The sequence below is a fragment of the Megascapheus bottae genome, chromosome 5 (genome assembly GCF_031878675.1).
Source record: "Megascapheus bottae isolate mThoBot1 chromosome 5, mThoBot2.hap1, whole genome shotgun sequence".
In the NCBI taxonomy this organism is placed as follows: Eukaryota; Metazoa; Chordata; class Mammalia; order Rodentia; family Geomyidae; genus Megascapheus; species Megascapheus bottae.
The window spans coordinates 68,291,232-68,310,975 of record NC_143513.1 but is presented as its reverse complement, the minus strand read 5'-3'; the positions used below and the strand labels follow the sequence as shown (position 1 = coordinate 68,310,975).

Here is a 19,744-nt window from a genome sequence, read left to right as displayed (position 1 = left end):
TTTGCTCAGAGTGCATTCTACCATAGTTTCTCTTTCAGCTTTTTTGGTGGTTAAGTAGAGATAAGAGTCTCATGGACTTTATTATGGCTGGCTCTGAACCACAATCTTCAGACCTCAACCTCTCGAGTAGTTAGTATTACAGGCATAAGCCACCAGCTCTTGGCTTATTTTTAAAACTTTTAAGTAAGTGCAGTGAAAAACAGTCAGGAGAATGTGAAGACATGTTTTCATAAGGAAAAGACAGCAAATGAAGATGTGCCTTCATTATTCTGCAGTATAGCAAGCCTGTATGGGCAATTTTATGTTGAAAGTCTTAAGGAAGAGCACCAGCAGAAGCCTGAGCAAAGTCAGCCCTGCTGCTCTGCAGATAAATGCAGGGATGCTCTTTCTGTAAGTGTAGTGTTAATGCTCTGTCATCAGCTTTTCATTTTTAAATAGTTCTCTCATCTATTCCCCTTCTTTCAGAGCATGAGGACAGAAGGTTAAGACCCCAGGTCTTGACCAGGACAGCAGGTAGTACTGCTAAAAGGTTGTGGGAATGAAGAGTATAGATAAAAGGCTTTCTCTAAATGAACTTCAAAATTAGTGTAAAGCTAACTCTCCCAAAAAAACCTTTGAAAGTTTAAATTAAAATTAAGATTAAATTAAAATAATAAAAAAAAGAAAAATATGGGCCGCGAGTTTGGCCTAGTGGTTAAAGTGCTTGCCTATCATGCATGAAGACCCGGGTTCGATTCCTTGGTACCACATACATAGATAAAAGCCAGAAGTGGTGCTGAGGCTCAAGTGGTAGAGCTCTAGCCTTGAGAAAGTCCAAGGACAGTGCTCAGGCCCTGAGCTCAAGCCCAGGACTGGCAAAAAAAAAAAAAAGAAAGAAAAATAGGCCTTTCAATAACTACTAGTATGCTACAATGATAAAAGATTATGGTACAAAGAACTGGGGAAATAGGAAAAAGGAAGCTGTGCATGGTAGCGCTTACCCATTATTCCAGCTACGGGAGAAGCACAAGTTGGAAAGTTGTAGGTCAGGTGAGCCCCAGAATAAAACAAGACCCTACACTGAAGATAACTAAGGTAAAATAAAATAAAGTTGGAGGTATAAATCAAATGGTAGAGCACCTGCCTAGCAAGTACCAGCCCCTAAATTCAGTTCCCAGTACTGCCCAAATATACATACACGTGTACGCACACAAATGAATAAAAGGGCATATTTCGATCTTGCTACCTAATATTACACACTAAAATAAATTTCAGGTATTTTGCAGGATTCAAAATAAAAAAATTAAGACCATGTTAGAAAATAGTTAAGATATTTATCTAATTTTAAGCATAGAGAAGATTTATTAAACATAAAAGTAGCAAGGCATCACTGGCTCACACCTGTAATTCTACCTACTTAGGAGGCTGAAATCTGAGGGTCACAGTTCAAAGCAGGAAAAGCCTGTGAGAATTCATCTCCACTTAACAGAAAACTGGAAGTGGCACTGTGGCTCAAAGTAGTCAAGTGCTAGAATTGTGTGAGCGAAAGTGTTCAGGGACAGGCCGGGAGTTTGGTCTAGTGGTAGAGTGCTTGCCTAGCATATATTAAGACCCGGGTTTGATTCCTTGGTACCACACACATAGAAAAAAGCTGGAAGTGGTGCTGTGGTATAAATGGTAGAGCTCTAACCTTGAGAAAGCTCAAGGACACTGCTCAGGCCCTGAGTTCAAGCCCCAGGACTGGCAAAAAAAAAAAAAAAAGGTGCCAGGCACGGTAACTCACACCTGTAATCCTAGCTACTCAGGAGGCTGAGATCTGGGGATCAAGGTTCAAAGCTAGCTTCCGTATAAAAGTCTGTGAGATTCTTATCTCCAATTAACTTCTAGAAAACCGAAGTGGCGCTGTGGCTCAAGGGGTAGGGCAGTGGGGACAGGGGGAGAGGAAGTGCTCAGGGACAGAGCCCAGGCCCTGAGTTCAAGCCTTATGACAGATAAAACAAAAAATAAGATCCATAAAAATAGCCTACTATGGTGGTTCATGCCTATGATCCCAACAGTTGGGAGGTTAAAGTAGAACTCTCAAAATTTTGAGACTCTTTCAAAATAAAATAAACTGAAACAACCCCCCCCCCTCAAAACTCATGAAAATAAAAGCAAAAAAAAAATCATGAGGTAAATACAAAAGTTACAAAAGAAATAGAAGGAACGGTAAACTCAGAAAAACTACTTACAACATGTAAAAAATGGCTTTTTTTTTTTTTTTTGGTGGGTCATGGCTCAAGGCTATCACCCTACCCCTGAGCCACATTTCCCCTTTCTCTAGTGATTAATTGGAGATAAGAGCCTCATATTCTTTAGTGCCCAGGCTGGCTTTGAACCTCAATCCTCAGATTGCAGCTTCCAGAATTGCTACGAGCCACCGCTTAAAAAACAAAACAAAACAGGGCTCATTTTAAACACAGGTGGGGCTGGCATTTTCAGATCAGTAAGAGAACGATAAAAGGGCCAGGTATGGTGGCATATTCAGGTACTCAGCCCTGGAAAGGTAGAAACAGGAGGATAAAGAGTTTTGAGGTCAACCTGGGCTACAGATTAAGAGCCTATTCTCAAAACAAAACAAAAACAACCCAGAAAGCCAAAGGAGAAAGATATATAGACTCCCCCCCAAAATAAGGCAAGAAAAATATAAATGCAGATTAAACATGAAAGAAGTGAAAACATTTTTCACTAATATAAAGGTCGCAAATTAAGTAAGATACAGTTATTGCTAAATCTAAAATAAGCAAAAATACTGCAGTTGTGCTGGTGAGGAGTCAAGAGGTAGGCTCTTGACAGTACTGTGGAGCTGGAAGCAAGCACAGAGGAGACCAAATAATCAAAGGTGGGGCACGACTTTGTACAAAAACAAGCAAATACTTTTTATTGTAAAAATTCTTAGTAATCTAGGTTATTAACAGTAGAATTGGCCAATTATGGACAATATGATAGATATTACCAAGCATTTAAAGTAATCTTTAAAAAAATGACTTAATGACATGAAAATGGTTCTGACAGTTGAAAATAAATTACAAAGCAATACTAACAAAACAACCATATTTAAGTTAAAAATGTTTTTTTAAAAAACAAAAACAAAAACAATTTTTATGAATGGAAAAAAAAGGCCAGATTAAAATAGACCTTAAACATTGAAATTCTCTTGGCAGAGTTATGGATGATTTTTGCCATCAGGACAAAAAGCCCAGGATTTTTATTATCAGGATGTAGAAGGCCAGACTAACTGCAGTCTTTGTCCTTTCTTTGTTCTTATGAAATCATCAGAAAAAGGACCAACTAGTTTAGAAAATGTTGAGGCTTTCTCAGGGGCTCTGGCAAGAGGTTCGATTACTTATGAACTCTTCTGCTCTGTCCTGGGGCTTGAACTCAGGCCTGAGCACTGTTCTTGGGCTTTCTCCAGGCTAGAGCTCTACCACTTGAGCCATAGCACCACTTCCAGCTTTATCTATGTGTGTTGTACCAAGGAATTGAACTCAGGACTTTGTGCACTCGAGGCAAGCACTCTACCACTTAGGCCAAACTCCCTGCAAACAAAGCTGTATGAATCCGAAATAAGATCTCAAACATAAGCTCAGAGGCGGAGGTAGCCAAGTGCCAATATAACTCTTATCTTTCATCATTTTTGTTGCAGAATAAAAGGAAGATAAAAGGTCGATTAACCCTCTCTCTTCCAGAAGTGCCTGTATTTGCTGATATTAGAAGCTAAGAGTCCTGGGAGGACAGGGACCCATAGAGACAGATAGATAGAGCACAGGGAAATGAATGGGCTAAAGTGCCTGACTTTTTTTTGGGGGGGTGCTGGTACTGGGGCTTGAACTCAGGCCCTCCTGCCTGGCATTTTGCTGGTTAACTGGAGCTGGAGTCTTGACTTTTCTGCTTGAGCTGGCTTCCAACTTCCATCCTCTAGGTCTCAGCCTCTTGAGTAGCTAGGATTACAGGCTTGAGCCACTGATGCCCAGCTCATGACTTCTTATGTTAAGGTACCTTAGGAATTTATTTGGTTGTCTTTCTCAGCCACAGGCAATTCTACCTCCTTCTCAATGAAAAGGTACCTATGAAAATTTAAAATTTGCTTCAATTTAAAGAACCAAATCAGACCAAACTGAACCATGTGACACAGTTTTAACAGATCAAAGATTCAATTTCCTCCATTGAAAACAATTGAGGACATAAAATCAAATACAGTAATTTTAGTGCTTGAGCAGTTCCTATAGATTTGAGATAGGGTTAATGATCAGAAAAAAGGGATATCTGCAGGCTCGGGTGCAGAATATCTTGTCTTTGTCAGTTCTTCCTTGGTAACCCAGAATTTAAACCTTTGCCACACATATCACAGTATCTTAAACACTATCCTACAAGATACCACTTTATACCCTTGATATCCCAGCCACTACCCACTTGTACTATATTCCATCAAACTCAGCATATACTTGTCTTTTATCTCTACTAGCTTTGTTCCATAAACTGTTTCAGGACTGAACTATATTAAAAAATGTTCCTAGAAAAATCAATCAGCTAGCTGAATGGTTAGGTATCTGCACTCTGGAATTAGTGATTCATTTTTATCCCAGAGGGATAAAAGTTAGTTCTATACCTATAATTAGGACCATGCTCTGCCATTTTCTGATTCTTCCTAATAATATACTCATTCTAATTTTAAAAGGCAAGAGAAAAAAAAAAAGGTAAACCTGTGTTCGCGTCAGCAACACACACACTAAAGAAAAAGTCACCGCTTTCATGCAAGGATGCCATACAAATCTGTGAAGTGTTCCAGTAAAAAAAAAAAAAAAAAGCAAATTTGATTTACTGGCAGATATCATAAGTGTGTCAGTGCTGAAGTGACAAAGCTGAGCAATGGGGTCACAATCTGAAAGAATAAGAAAAGAATCTCTAACAGGCTATCCAGAAACCATATAGGCCAGTTTCATGTGGGAAAATGTGATTCTAGTCCAAGAGTAAGTCCTATAGCACTTGGAAAGGTCAAAATACAGAAGAAATATCGTAATTATTTTGGATTATTTCCATTATCAGACTAATGCTCTAGATTCCCAAGAGTAGATGAAATGATTGTCTTTGTGTAAAATTTGCTGGGCTAGGCAGAACGCTATTTTAATTTGCATTTGATTTGATACAGAAGCTACAATGAGAAAGGGTAAGTCCAACTATACAGGCGTGAGTTCAGCAAGCATCAGCAGATGCAAACAGGATGGCCTGCTTTGGGGGAACTGTATTTAGTTGTTGTATTTTTCAGAAAGCATCTTGTTATGTTGTCTAGATTGGTGATCAGCTTGAGTAATTGTCAGCCTCCTTAGTAGCTGAGACTACATACACATGCTAATGCTTAGATAGAATCATGCACGGGCTTTTAGAATGTAGATCTGAATTTTCTCTTAGCAAAAATGCAGGCAACAGCATGAAGATTACTGCAAAGGGGCAAGTAGTGATTGTGGTCCACCTTTATTGTATGACTAAACAGGTCAAGAATATCCTTGGAGAGCTTGGGAGTTTAGCCTAGTGGTAGAGTGCTTGTCTGGCATGCATGAAGACCTGGGTTTGATTCCTTAGTACCACATACATAGAAAAAAGCTGGAAGTGGTGCTGTGGCTTAAGTGGTAGAGCTCTAGCCTTGAGAAAGCTCAAGGACAGTGCTCAGACTCTGAGTTCAAGCTACAGGACTGACAAAAAAAAAAAAAAAAAAAAAAGAATATCCTTGGATTTGCCTGCAAATTTATCCATCCAAACAAGTGAGGTTGGGGAGGAACCGGGATTATAAAATAGTCAGTTCTTTCCCAGATAGGTCAAGTCCATTAGCATCAGTAACAAAATTTCTACTGAATACCTCAAGATCAACTACATTTAAGCAGAATGCAATAAGGCTAAATTGCAGACCTTTCATTCAGAGTAGATTAGGACTCAGATGAGGAAGAGAAAAGGTGAGCAAACAAGAGTAAGACTTTCTTTAATTCCATCTGAGGTCCATTTTAACTTAACAAACAGCTGTAAGATATCCTTTATCCAGCAGCATTTCTGCTAAATCAGCCCTATGTCCATTTAGGTTAGTTTAAAAAGCACCAGCCATCCAGAAAAAACTGTCTGTAACTATAGTTCTGGAATTGGGGTGGAGGGGGGACGGTGGGGGAGTAGGAGTTCCTTCTGCAAAGAGATTCTCTGAAGCTATAATGATTCTGTATTTCCTACATTATTCTTCCCTTTTCCCAAGTGCAAAGGTGGATACAGAAAGATACAATTCCAACTTAGCAGGGTATTTTGTTCTCAGGGAATGACTATAAAAAAAAGCGCTACCGGGGCCGGGAGTTTGGCCTAGTGGTTGAGTGCTTGCCTAGCATGCACGAAGACCCGGGTTCAATTCCTCTGTACCACATACATAGAAAAAAGCCAGAAGTGGTGCTTAGGCTCAAGTGGTAGAGCTCTAGCCTTGAGAAAGTCCAAGGACAGTGCTCAGGCCCTGAGCTCAAGCCCAGGACTGGCAAAAAAAAAAAAAAAAAAAAAAAGTGCTACTACTTTTTTCCAGCACAATGAATGCCATTAAGGAGCTTTCTTTCTAAATAAGAGTATGTTACCTATCTGCTTCTTTCCAAGACTTTTAAGCAACATTTTCCCTAAAACCTGCTTCATTCTATATTTCAAACTTCAGTAGCACAATTGTAGAGTCTCAGATCAGGGCTGGCCCTCCTCTTTGACCTGGACTTCTGAGGTACTTCCCCAGGCAGCCCAGGCCACTGACTTCTAGAGCCTGCTGGAGGAGTTCAAAGAGCTGGGATGGAACTGTAAGCTTTGTCACCACATGTCTATGAACTTTATCTCTTTCGTTTCTTTGGGATGCTCACTAGTATCTAGGAAGTCAAAGAGCTGGGAAAGAAGGGCAGGGTGGTGGCATGTTACTGGCTAAATCCAGATGTCATTGGTAAGGTCACACATAACAAGAAGCAGAGCAGAAAAGCACCTTCATCATAGTCTGCTGCTCAAACTGGGGCTAGGCAAAATGGTGGCTCTTTTCTAATGGGAGCCAGCATATTTTACCCACCCACAGAAGAATCTCTGCTGCAGTCAAAGAAAGAGGAGAGGAAAAATATGCCCCACAGAAAATTCTCCAGTGCCTCACAGCAAGTTTTGTCATAGCAAATGGTTCTCTTCTTAAAACTAGTAGTTCACTTAGGCAGTGATGACTAGGGAATTTCTTCATTAAGAAACCTCGCATCTCCTACCACTGAAAGGAATCAGATGTTCCGATGACTATCAAGGAAGAGAAACTCAAACCAAGCTCAACTCTTTTTGAAGTGTTTGTTGCCAGCTGTGTCAGGAAGGTTTAAGTGGAAACAGGGAATAAATTCAATAAAATATTTATGATCTCTTACCATTAGCATCTTGGACTCCTGTAAGTGCTCCGACGGCTGCTGCGGTTTCCCCAGACAGGACGATCTGTCCCCCGCCTTGTAAGGTGGCCTCAGCCAGGGTGGCGACAGCATGGGCAGCAGCTTCGCTGTGCATACAGGGACAGAAGAGAGGAGGATATACAAGATGAATAAAAGTATGGCACCTGTCGCAAGACAAACCATCCATCCTTAGCTCTTTCTACTATGGGCTTCCTGGTTATGAGACACCCATCAAGTATTTGATACCAGTGCTAATGGATAAAGCCAGGAAGGAGTTTAAAATGATAATATAGACAGAGGGATTCCAAGCCTTACATATTTATAAAGCTAATAAGAAATTTTCTTTAAGCCTAGGTAATGAATGAGAACAGAAAACATCCAAGCCCAGTCTAGCCTCGCCTGGCCTCACCATTAGAACCTAGCACCACAGTCTCTCCTTATCAACTGAATCGCAGGGGACGCTCTGATCCATATTACAATGCAAATACATTTCAGTTTTGAATCACAAGGTTTTCCTTTAATTTTTCCTCATTATGATAACACTCCATCTGAGATCCTCCCTTTAAGACAAGGATAGATAATAATATGAAGAGCAAGCAATCTGTTATTAATATTAGATAATAATTCATGATAGTCATGTTTTTTAAAATACAAATTAATGTATGACTAACAACCAGAAAGTCCAAACCCTCCTTTTGCTTTGGTATATATGCAGACATCTCTGAAAACTGAAAACTTCTCATTTAAAATTATCATTGTAATCCCAAACATCTTGCCTCTAGATACAAACATCTACAAACATCCTACACTATGAAGAACATAAAAACATTAACCATCTGCAGAATTTTAGCTTTTATTTCCCCTTCTTTCTTTTCCTTGCTATTATAATTTTTTGAGGGGAGGGGCTGTCAGCCATGCAACCTGAACCCAGTGCCTGAGTGCTGTCCTCAAGCTATTTTGCTGAAGGCTAGTACTTGAGCCACAGCTTCACTTTGGCTTTTTTTTGTGGCTATTTGGAGATAAGAGTCTTCACAGACTTTCTTGAACCATGATCCTCAGATCTCAGTCTCCTAAGTAGCTAAGATTATAGGCAAGAGCCACTGGCACCATCCCTGTTATATTTTTACGATGTGCATAAAGGCCCATTTTTCTTGCTTCTTTGATGCTATACACTATGTTTCATGTACCAGTAAGAAAAAAAAAAAGGAAAAAAACCTCCTGAAAATAACAATAACAGATCAATTCAGTATTCCTGGCAGGAAGACATCAGGTGCTGTTCCTGAGGACATATCAAAAGTGGGCATACAGTGGTAGAGAATGCAGCACCACTGGGTTTCAAGTGGCTCTGCTTGTAATCCTAGATATCAGAAGGCTCAGATCAGAGGTGCAAGGTTTCAAGCCAGTTGGGTTAGGAAAGTCTGTAAGATTCTTATCTTCAATAAACCTCTAAATATAAGCCACAAAAGATAGAAGTGGAGTTGTAACTCAAAGTGGTAGAGTGCTAGCCATGAGTAAGAAAGCTCGAGAGTGCCCAGGCCTTGAGTTGAAGCCTAGGGACTGGTATGTGCACGTGTGTGCGGCGTGTACGCGCACGCGCGCACGTGCACACACACATACACACACACACACACACACACACACACACACACACACACACACACACACACACACACGGCAGTGTGAGTTTAGCAGAAGTGGGCAAAATCCTGTGTTTAATTCCCAAATAAGCCAGTTGATTCAGCTTTGGTGCCTCTAAGGCAGTCATCTGTAAATCACAGGCTCTAAGTGAGGATAGGTGAGGAGGCAGGGATTGGCTGGAGTAAACATGTCATGACTAGACAAAGTAATGTGGATAAAATCCCTTTCATCTAAGAAAGACACAGACCTGTAAAGCAACAGATCAGGAACTGTCTGGGAAGACTTCCTTGTCACTGTGAGCAGTCTAACAAGCAGTAAATGAAAGCAAATGGACAGAGAAGTCTCATTAAATTAAAAAAAAAAATTCTCCCCTTCATATGAACTTTCCTAGCTTTATTTTTTTTAAATCTGTTTAAAGGGTTTTATTTTTCCTGATAATGAAAGCAACACAAGTAGGAAACTTGGGAAATTAAAGTATCATAGTTAAGCATTAACCAATCAGAATCATACAGTATATATAGTTCTGTTGTTATTGTCGTGCTGAGGATGGAACCTGGTGGGCTGGGCTTGCGCATACCTAACACACTCCACTATTATCCCAGCCTTCAGAGTTCCGAGACAGGGTTGCACTATGTAGTCTAAGCTAGTTTCAAATTCACAATCCTCCTGCCTGCAGCTCCTCCTGAGTTCTAGGAGTATAGGCATATACCACCACACACAGCTTATTAAATACCATTTCTTTTTTTTGGTGCCAGTCTTGGGACTTGAACTCAGGGCTCCATCCCTGAGCTTCTCTCTTGCTCAAGGTCAGTGCTCTACCACCTGAACCACATTCCACTTCTGGATTTTTTGGAAGTTTAGTAGAGATATGTCTCACTTTCTTTCCTGAGTTAGCTTCGAATCGCAATCCTCAGATCTCAGCTTCCTGAGTAGCTTAGTCAGATTATGGGCATGTACCATCAGTGTCTGGCTTTAAATATTCTTAATGTTTAACTATTATCACCATCTTCCTCTAACACTTTTCATTTTGCAAAAGGTAACAGTATCCATTAAACATAGTTCCTCGTCCCCCACATCCACCTCTGCCCCTAATTCTAGCTCTGTCTCCGTGAATTTTACTATTCTATCTCACCTAAATGGAATCACATACTATGTTTTTATTACTGACTTATTTCACTTAGTCAATAATCAAAATTCATTCATATTGTAGCATGTCAGAATTTTTCCCCTTTTTAAGGCTCTAATGTTTCATTTTACATACATACTGTGTTTTGCTTACTCAGCCATATATTCTTTTTGATGGTCATTTGGGTAGCATCCATAGTTCAATTATTGTACTATTTCAGTTAATGCTGCTATGAACATGAGCACACAGTATTTCCTTGAGATTTTGATTTTAACTCTTCAGAGTATTTAGCCAGCATGGAACTGCTATATTATAGAACAGGTTTTTTTTTTTTTTTGGTTTTTTTTTTTTTTTTTTTTTGTAATTCAAGGGCTTTAATTTAAGGCCCTCATGCTCTCATTCAATTTTTTCACTTATGACTGGAGCTCTACCACTTGAGTCACACTTTCAGCTTTTTTTTTTTTGCTAGTAATTTTGGAGTTTCATGGACTTTTCTGCCTGGGCTGATTTCAAACTTCCGTCCTCAGATCTCAGGCTCCCCAGAAACTAGAATTACAGGAGTGCCATTGGCCCAGCAATCTTGCATATTTGATCATGTTTAGTGGCTGTCAGTATCTTTGGAGAAATGCCTGTGTCCTTTGTCCATCTTTGAGTTGATTTCCTTTTGCTAACCTTCAGAAACTCTCTCTACAATTTCTTTCAGATATTTAGTTTCAATATGTGTGCTTATATGTGGGCGTGCTCATGCACATCTGTAATTGGGATTGAATTTAGGGCCTGGGTACTATACTTCAGCTTTTTTACTCAAAGCTGGTGCTTTACCACTTGAGCCACAGTTCCACCTACTGTTTATTGGAGATAAAAGTCTAATGGAAACCGGGCACAGTGGCTCACCCTGGTAATCCTAGCTACTCAGGAGGCTGAGATCTGAGGATCATGGTTTAAAGCCAGCCACGACACTAAAGTCCATGAGATGCATCTCCAATTAATCACTAAAAAACTGGAACTGGTGCTGTGGCTCAAGGGGTAGGGCAGTAGCCTTGAGCTGAAGAGCTCAGGGACAGCGCCCAAGCCCAGAGTTCAAGCCCCACGAGCCACACCCCCTTAAAAAAAAAAAAAAAGCCTAATGGACTTTCCTTCTGGGGTTGGCTTTGAAACAATCCTCAGATCTTAGTCTCCCAAGTCATTAGAAATACAGGCATGAGCTACCAGCACCTGGCTTTAATTTGCAAATATTTTCTCCCATTTTGTTTTACTCTGTTGATATACCTCACCCTGTGGAACAGGAGATCCAATCTTAAGGCCTTGGATATTCTAAGCAAGTGCTCTACCCTTAAGCTATGCATCTACACATGCCCAGCCATGTATAGTTTCTATACCTTGCTTTTTACATTTAACATTTTTATTTTTTTGCCAGTCCTGGGGCTTGAACTCAGAGCCCTGGCACTGTCCTTGGATACTTTTCACTTTAGGTTAGTGTTCTGCCACTTGAGCCACAGCACCACTTCTGACTTTTTCTGGGTATGCGGTACTGAGGAATCAAACACAGGGCTTTGTGCATACTAGGCAAGCACTCTACCACTAGGTTAAACTCCCAGCCCAATATTGTTATTTTGTTATGAAAGTATTTTTGATATCTACTCAAAATGATAAACGCAAATTATGGTCTCTTTTATAGAATTTGGTTAATTGTAGAAACTACTCCTAGCTGGAAGAGAGAAACAAAATGTGATGCATTGTCTCTGAGTTTTTTTACTCAAGGCTAGCACTCTACCACTTTAGTCGCAGTTCTACTTACTTGTTTTTGGTGGTTACTTAGAGATAAGAATCTCATGGAGTTTTCTACCTGAGCTGGCTTTGAACTTTGATCTTCAGAGCTCATCCTCTAAGTAGAGTAGCTAAGTTTATAGGCATCAGCCACCAGCAACCAGTTTTATGACTCAGTTTAGGGTCATGATTTTTTATACACACATACACACACACACACACACACACACACAATTTATTTATTAATTTTTTGGGGGGGAGTCATGAGGCTTGAACTTGGCCTGGGGCACTGTCCCTAAGCTCTTCAGTTCAAGGCTACCAACCCACCCTTGAGCCAAGCTCCAATTCCCATTTTTTAGAGGTTAATTGGAGAAAAGTCTCAAGTCCTTTTGTGCCCGAGCTGGCTTTGAACCTTGATCCTCAGATCTCTGCCTCCTGAGTAATTAGGATTACAGGCATGAGCCCCTTCGTCTGGCCATGATTATACATTTTAAGCTATTTGCTTTCTTCATAAAAAATTTGTGACCCAACTGAAGTAGAGCAAAAAGCGTAATCATAGATTATCTATACAGCGTGGATACAAGTTAAGATCATTCTCACTGCTAATGCAGTCATGGTGCTACAACACCTAACACTGACAGCACGTTAATCCATACTATCTGCATTACAAAGCTGGAGTCCAAAGACACCTCTAATCTGAAATTACTGCTAAAGCTACTCCTCATACATTTCACCATATGCTTAACTATAAAGTACCTCCTATGTACTCACTAGAGACAACATAATCACTAGTCTAATTTTAAATATTTTTCTAAGAAACTGGTACCAGCAAATAATACTACAGACCCAATTTTATAGCATTTAACCCTTATGTATTACTTCACATCTTTTTTTTTTTTTTGGTGCCAGTCCAGGGACTTGAACTCAGGCCTGGGTGCTATCCCTGAACTTTTTATTTTTTGCTAAAGGCAAGTATTCTAGTACTTGAGGCACAGTTCTCCTTCCAGCTTTTTTTGGTAGTTAGTTGGAGATAAGAGTCTCATGGAATTCCCTGCCCAATCTAGCTTTGAACTGTGATCTTCACATTTCAGCCTCCTAAGTAGCTAGGACTACAGACGCATGCCTTTGGTGGCCAGCTTTTGTATCTTTTTCCCACCCCCCCTTTGGTGGGTCATGGGGCTTGAACTCAGCCTAGTCATTGTCCCTGAACGTCTCTGAACTCTTCAGCTCAAGGCTACTGCCCTACCCCTTGAGCCACAGCCCTACTTCCCATTTTCTGGTGATTAATTGGAAATAAGAGTCTCATGGACTTTAGTGGCTGGGCTGGCTTTGAACTATGATCCTCAGATCTCAGCCTCCTGAGTAGCTAGCTAGGACTGCTCGGCCGTATCTTTTTTTAAACTTTTAATTTCAGTGGTACTGAGCTTTGAATTCAGCTGCTCTTGGGTCATGCTTCTGATCATTTTTGCTTTTAGGTTATTTTCTAGATAGGGTCTTCATTTTTGTTCAGGGTTGGCCTGAATCTATGGCCTCCTATATATATGCCCATGTCACTACACTCATCTTATTCACTAAGATTCATGCTAGCTTCTTCCTCAGGCTGGTCTTGAACTTAAATCCTTCTAATCTCTGCTTCCCAAGCAGGCTGGGATTATAGGTATTCAATTATCATGGATTTTTTTTTTTTTTGCTAGCCCTGGGGCTTGAACTCAGGGCCTGGGCACTGTCTTTGAGCCTTCTCAGGGTTAGTGCTCTATCACTTGAGCCCCAGCACCGGCCTTTTCTGTATATGTGGTACCAGGGAATTGAACCCAGGCAAGCACTCTACCACTAGGCCATACTCGTGGGCCTATTATGGATTTTTTTAATGATATATCAATACTCTGATCTGAGAGTTTCCAAAGTGATAAAATATACACCCTTAACACAGGCTATGTGTTTTCAGGGCAATGGAGAGGAAGGGAGCTCCTTGGACCCTGACACAGTGTATCTGCCCCCAATCCTGTCCATTTTAGTTTATCTGAAGCTATAAATATTTTAATTCCCTTCTAAAAAAGGTAGAAGAAAAGCTACATACCAACAACAACCTAAAGCAATCTGGGATGCCAAGAGATAAGGTGTCTAGAGGAGGTTACAGATTGATCGACTAATTATTCCATGCAAACAGGAGCAGAGTAACAACAGGATGGGTGGGTTGTTATAAAGGACATAAAACAATGACAACGCCTTGTGGGTCAGTGGGACTATGATTCTAACCACTAGTACCCGTTTTCATAGGAAACAACCAAATGAAACTGTTAGAAAAAGACTACCTTTACTTAAAAAGGTAAATAGAGATTAAAATGTTTCTGAGCCATCATTATAACTTTAGAGAAAAACCATTTCCAAATCAGACAACAAATAAAAGGTTCCCATTAACTTTTAATCATTAAGTGTTCAGCAGTTGCAGAGACTTTGCCCAATGTTTTCAGAGATTTCTGATCTGTATCATATCTTATTTTATTGGGCTAATATCAGTATATATGTTAAAGCCTTTATTTTAATAAAATAAGCTAATAAGATTTTCATCTTAAAAATAATTGTTTAGGGTCTTAGCCCGGAGTCGTTATGGTACACTGCAGCTGCCAGTTATTCCGAAAGTATGGAAATTTCATTGATAAGCTGAGAGTCTTCACCAAGGGTGGAAGTGGCGGAATGGGTTACCCTCGATTAGGTGGAGAAGGCGGAAAAGGTGGTGATGTATGGGTTGTAGCCCATAAAAGAATGACATTAAAACAACTGAAAGACAAATATCCTCAGAAACGGTTTGTGGCTGGACAAGGAGCAAATAGTCGGTCGGGTGAATGCATTGAAAGGCTCCAAAGGAAAAGACTGTGAAATTCCTGTTCCTATGGGTATTTCAATAACTAATGAAAATGGTAAAATTATAGGAGAACTCAACAAAGAAGAAGACAGGATTTTGGTAGCTGAAGGTGGCCTTGGTGGTAAATTACTTACAAATTTCTTACCTTTGAAAGGCCAGACACGAACAATTAACCTTGACTTAAAACTGATAGCTGATATTGGCCTAGCAGGATTCCCAAATGCTGGAAAGTCCTCTTTGCTAAGCCAGGTATCTCGTGCAAAACCTATGATTGCAGATTATGCATTTACAACATTAAAGCCTGAACTCGGAAAGATTATGGACGATGACTTCAAACAGATCTCAGTGGCTGATCTCCCAGGTTTGATAGAAGGAGCACTAAGAACAAAGGAATGGGCCACAAATTCCTCAAGCATATAGAGAGAACAAGACAACTACTTTTTGTTGTTGATGTTTCTGGATTTCAGCTTTCTTCCCAAACTTAATACAGAACTGCCTTTGAAACCATAATACTGCTTTCAAAAGAGTTGGAGTTGTACAAAGAACTTCATGCAAAACCTGCACTACTGGTCATTAATAAAATGGACTTGCCAGATGCTCAAGATAAATTTCATGAACTGATGCACCAACTACAAAACCCCAAAAGTAAATCCTTTAGTAATGTAATCTCAATTAACCATGTTAATATTAAGTGTTTTCATCACTTGCAAACAAATCTGATAGCGTCTGCTCTTAAAATCTGTGTGTGTTTGAAGAAACACTGCATACCATATAAAACATTATTACCAAATTCCAAAATATGTGTTATGGACAGTAAGCTAAAAGAGAGAAAAGAAAAAAAAGATTCATCAATCTAAAAAGGTTAGGCTTCATAGAGAAGCTCAACTGAAACTCTTTTTTTTTTTTTTTTTCCCCAGTCCTGGGCTTGAGCTCAGGGCCTGAGCACTGTCCTTGGACTTTCTCAAGGCTAGCTCTACCACTTGAGCCTCAGCACCACTTCCGGCTTTTTTCTATGTATGTGGTACCAAGGAATCGAACCTAGATCTTCATGCATGCTAGGCAAGCACTTTAACCACTAGGCCAAACTCCCGGCCCTGAAACTATTTCTTAACAGGTTTATCTGACATATAAAAGTGGGGAAAAGTCAAAAAAAAAAAATTGTTTAGGCCAGGAGTTTGACCTAGTGGTAAGAGTGCTTGCCTTGCATGCACAAAGATCCAGGTTCAATTCCTTAGTATCACATACATAGAAAAAGCCAGAAGTGATGCTCTGGCTCAAGGGGTAGGGCTGTAGCCTTGAGTTGAAGAGCTCAGGGACAGTGCCCAGGCCCAGAGTTCAAGCCCCACGACCAACCAGAAAAAAAAGAAAGTTTAATAAAATATGACATGGTGCCCATAAATAGATATAATAATTATATATGAGTTAAAAATAAAAAGAGAAAAATATTTATTTGTAGTACTGGGGCTTGAATTCTGAGCCAGGGTGCCTTTTCACTCAAGACTCCAAGTCACAGCTCCATTTGTTTTTTGAGGTTTTTTTTGTGTGTGTGATTAATTGTAGATTAAGAGTCTCAATGAATGCTCCCATTCAGGCTGGCTTTGAACTGTGACCCTTAGATCTCAGCTTCAGTAGCTGGGATTACAGGTATGAGCCACCAGCACCCAGCAGTGTGAAATTTTATTTAAAAATATGGTTCAGTCCTTTTAAAGAAAGGTCTCCACTGCTAAAGAAGAAGAAATTTCAGGCTTCTTGATGAGGGAAGTGAGTGAAGCATGTTTTCACACAGTGCTGCCATATCCCTGTGTACAGTAGAGACAAGAAATACTCTGTATCGATATCAACAGTGTGAAGCAAGCTCTGACTATGATAAATGTAGCCTTAGTCTACCTAGCAGTATTGTGTACCTATTTATGAAAGGCATGTAGGGTGTATTTGAGAACTGTCTTCACAGGAAGACTTGTTTAAGAGCATTGTAAGTCTAGAATAGCCTAACCAAAATAGTGGAACTTCAACTCTTCACTGTATGCAACGAATGATGGAGTAATTTTCTTTTCTCTTTGGTTATAGGGCTGAATAGCTATTTGGTTCTATTTGTTTTACCCTGATGCTACGATTGTCTGTTCTTAATTTGTTCTCCCTTTATTCCCTCTCCATCACCTTTCTAAAAGTGCTGATTTATTTTGACAATAGTTGGATTGGAGGGAGAAATTGGGGAAAGTGAAGGGTAACATTGTTCAAAAAAAAGAAATATTCATTACTTAACATGAAATAGTAACCCCTCTGTCCAACACCTTACTAATAGCAATAAAATTAAAAAAAAGAAAGAAAATAGCCGCATTGGGTTTTTATGAAGGCAGGATGGGTTAAAACTGTGGAGTTCCAGGCACATGTTCTGACATGCTGCACAAAACTCTTTTAACAGCATGGTTGAAAACCAGGTGTGTCCTGCATCCATTCTGATCCCCTTCCCTCTAATGGCTGGAGGAGGCCTTGTGCCTGCGTAGTCCCCCACCTGCCATTCCCCACAGCTGGCCTCTCTTTTCTCCCCTGTGCCCACATCTGCTGTTTACAGTGCAGCAGCAGTCCAGGTGGTTATTAGAGAACCATGTTTATTCCATCTGTACCTGAAACAGAGACAGGCTGAAGGGGTAGATTATGAAATTTCTTTGTTAACACAAGAACAAAAGCCAGATTTCTCTGTGTATCTTTCAATGATGACTTCCAAAAACAAATTCTGGGGTGGAGAGGCTACCAGGACAGGGGATAGAGAATTCCATTGCATCTCTTCTACAGAGAGGCAATCACCAAGGGGTTGTCTTAAACCACCCCTCCCTCTGACAAAGATATTAGACTATAGCAAGCTATAACTATAGCTATAAGAAGCTGCAACATGTTACCTTGCCTAGACTCATTGGGGCATTGGTCTGCCTGATTGCAAACAGATTTCAACATCTCTTTACACCTCCTTCATGCCACAGTGAACCACATTCTCCTTCCTTTGGAGTAAACACTGTAGCCACCTCAGCTGCAATCAAGTTTGTTAACAAGCTCCCATGGGGCACCATTACCCTTGCAGCCTTTAGAAACAAGTCCTGGTCCTCATAGCAAAGGGAGCCAGAATGTGTCTCAGAGTTTCCACTATGAACAGGGTTCCCAGGACATTCATACTTCACTGGAACATTGAAGGTGTCTGCTGTAGGAGGGATCACTTTTTGCTGGTCTTTACGACGGCTTGTTAGGCCTAAAGTCACAGTGATGGATTACTAGACTAACAGGAGGCGGCTTTTCCTATGAGTGTGGCTGTTGGGAAGTTTACATAGGGATGTTCTCCCTCTCCCTCCCTTCACCCTCCAGTCCTGGAGGCTGAACTCTGGGCCTGAGCACTGTCCTTGGGCTAGTGCTCTACCACTTGAGCCACAGTGCCACTTTTGGCTTTTTCTGTATACATGGTACCAAGCAACCAAACACGGGTCTTCATGCATGCTAAGCAAGCACTCTACTCTAGGCCAAGTTCCCGGCCCCATATGGGGATGTTCTCTCTTAAAGGAAGGTGTAAGGCTGAGCCACTATATAGGGAAATGTGAACATTTCAATCTCAGGTCACTCACTTAGTAACTCTGAGGGGACAAATGGTGTATGGTATGTTATGTGTTTTGTGTATGTGTTTGGTTGATTGTAAGTCTTGAACTCAGGGCCTAGGTTCTGTCCCTGAACATTTTTTGTTCAAGGCTAGTGCTCTGCTACTTTGAGCCACAGTCCCACTTCTGGTTTTCTGGTGGTTAAATGGAGGTAAGAGTCAACACAAATGTTTCTGTCTGGGCTGGCTCTGAACTGCAATCCTCAGATTTCAGTCTCCTGAGTGTGAGCCACTACAGCCTGATTTGAGAAGTGCTTTACATAGACCACTTCACTGAGTCTGTATGATGAATACTATTCTTCTAATAGTGAGGAAGGAACCAATGCGCAGGTGGTTTCCTCAAGGGCAACTAACAGTAAGTACTGGCCCTGGATTCAACCAAGAACCTGTGTAACCCCAGAAGCTCTACTGGGTGCTAGTTCAGAAAGGGCTTCTAGGAATACTATTTGCACAGAAATCCACCAAGCCTCTCCATCTATCACCATTGACCTAAACTTCAGATGATTTTTATACTTTGGGGCAGGTGACTCCCTCCTTTGAACTTTAAAGTATTTATATGTGAATTAAACAATTCTGTGGGAACAGGGTCTCAAGGAATTGCTGAGGGAAAACTGTGTACAGCGTTTTACTGCCGATGTTTGGTCCATTTTTCCATAATGCTATCCAACTTCTGCTTAAGACATGCTACTTTTAAATGAATCTCAAATGTTCACCCTTGCATGTCATTTTGCACATCATGTATCTTTTTTAGCTTGGAAGATTACTGTAACTTTACTTTTGGGGCACCATTAACTTTTTTGGAAGCATTGTTACATAAGAATTAAGGGCAGGAAAACACATAGGGGCTCACACAATGATTAAACTACAACTGCTGCTAACACAGAACATAAATTGGGTTTGAGAATTACACATTTTTAGGTTTGAAATATCTTTTGATGATTGTGGCACTCAATCATAACTGTGCAATAAATTCAGTAGGGTGGGTTTACTGTATATTCTAATATAATTTGCTAAGTATTTTACTGACCTCAGTTTTTCTAATAAGAGCTTTTTTGAGAGCTGAGATTATGTGCTGGAACACACTTATTTACAACTTCAACAAGTTTACTCACTACGGGAAACTAATAGCTGCTGTACATAGCAGTAATTCTTATAACATGTCCAAGGATCTTAACTGTAGTAACTTAGCTCTCATAATGCCCCACAAGGTAGTTACAGTTTCTCCCCCTCTACCCCTGCTTACAGAAGAGGAAAGCCTGGGCACTGACAGTTTAAATTGCCAAGGT

General features: G+C 40.3%; 1 protein-coding gene and 1 pseudogene across 6 annotated transcripts in view; one reads left to right on the top strand and one right to left on the bottom strand.

The window, feature by feature from the left end:
- Positions 1-19,744, bottom strand: part of Nrf1 (nuclear respiratory factor 1) — a 116,225-nt gene that overhangs the window by 25,051 nt on the left and 71,430 nt on the right. For all 6 annotated transcript variants that reach the window (XM_090333282.1, XM_090333278.1, XM_090333279.1 and 3 more), the window contains one exon: positions 7,410-7,534. In XM_090333282.1, the coding sequence (XP_090189408.1) occupies positions 7,410-7,534 (125 nt within the window). The remainder of the gene's footprint in view (positions 1-7,409; positions 7,535-19,744) is intronic.
- On the top strand, positions 14,560-17,449 carry LOC150063564 (GTP-binding protein 10 pseudogene; annotated as a pseudogene).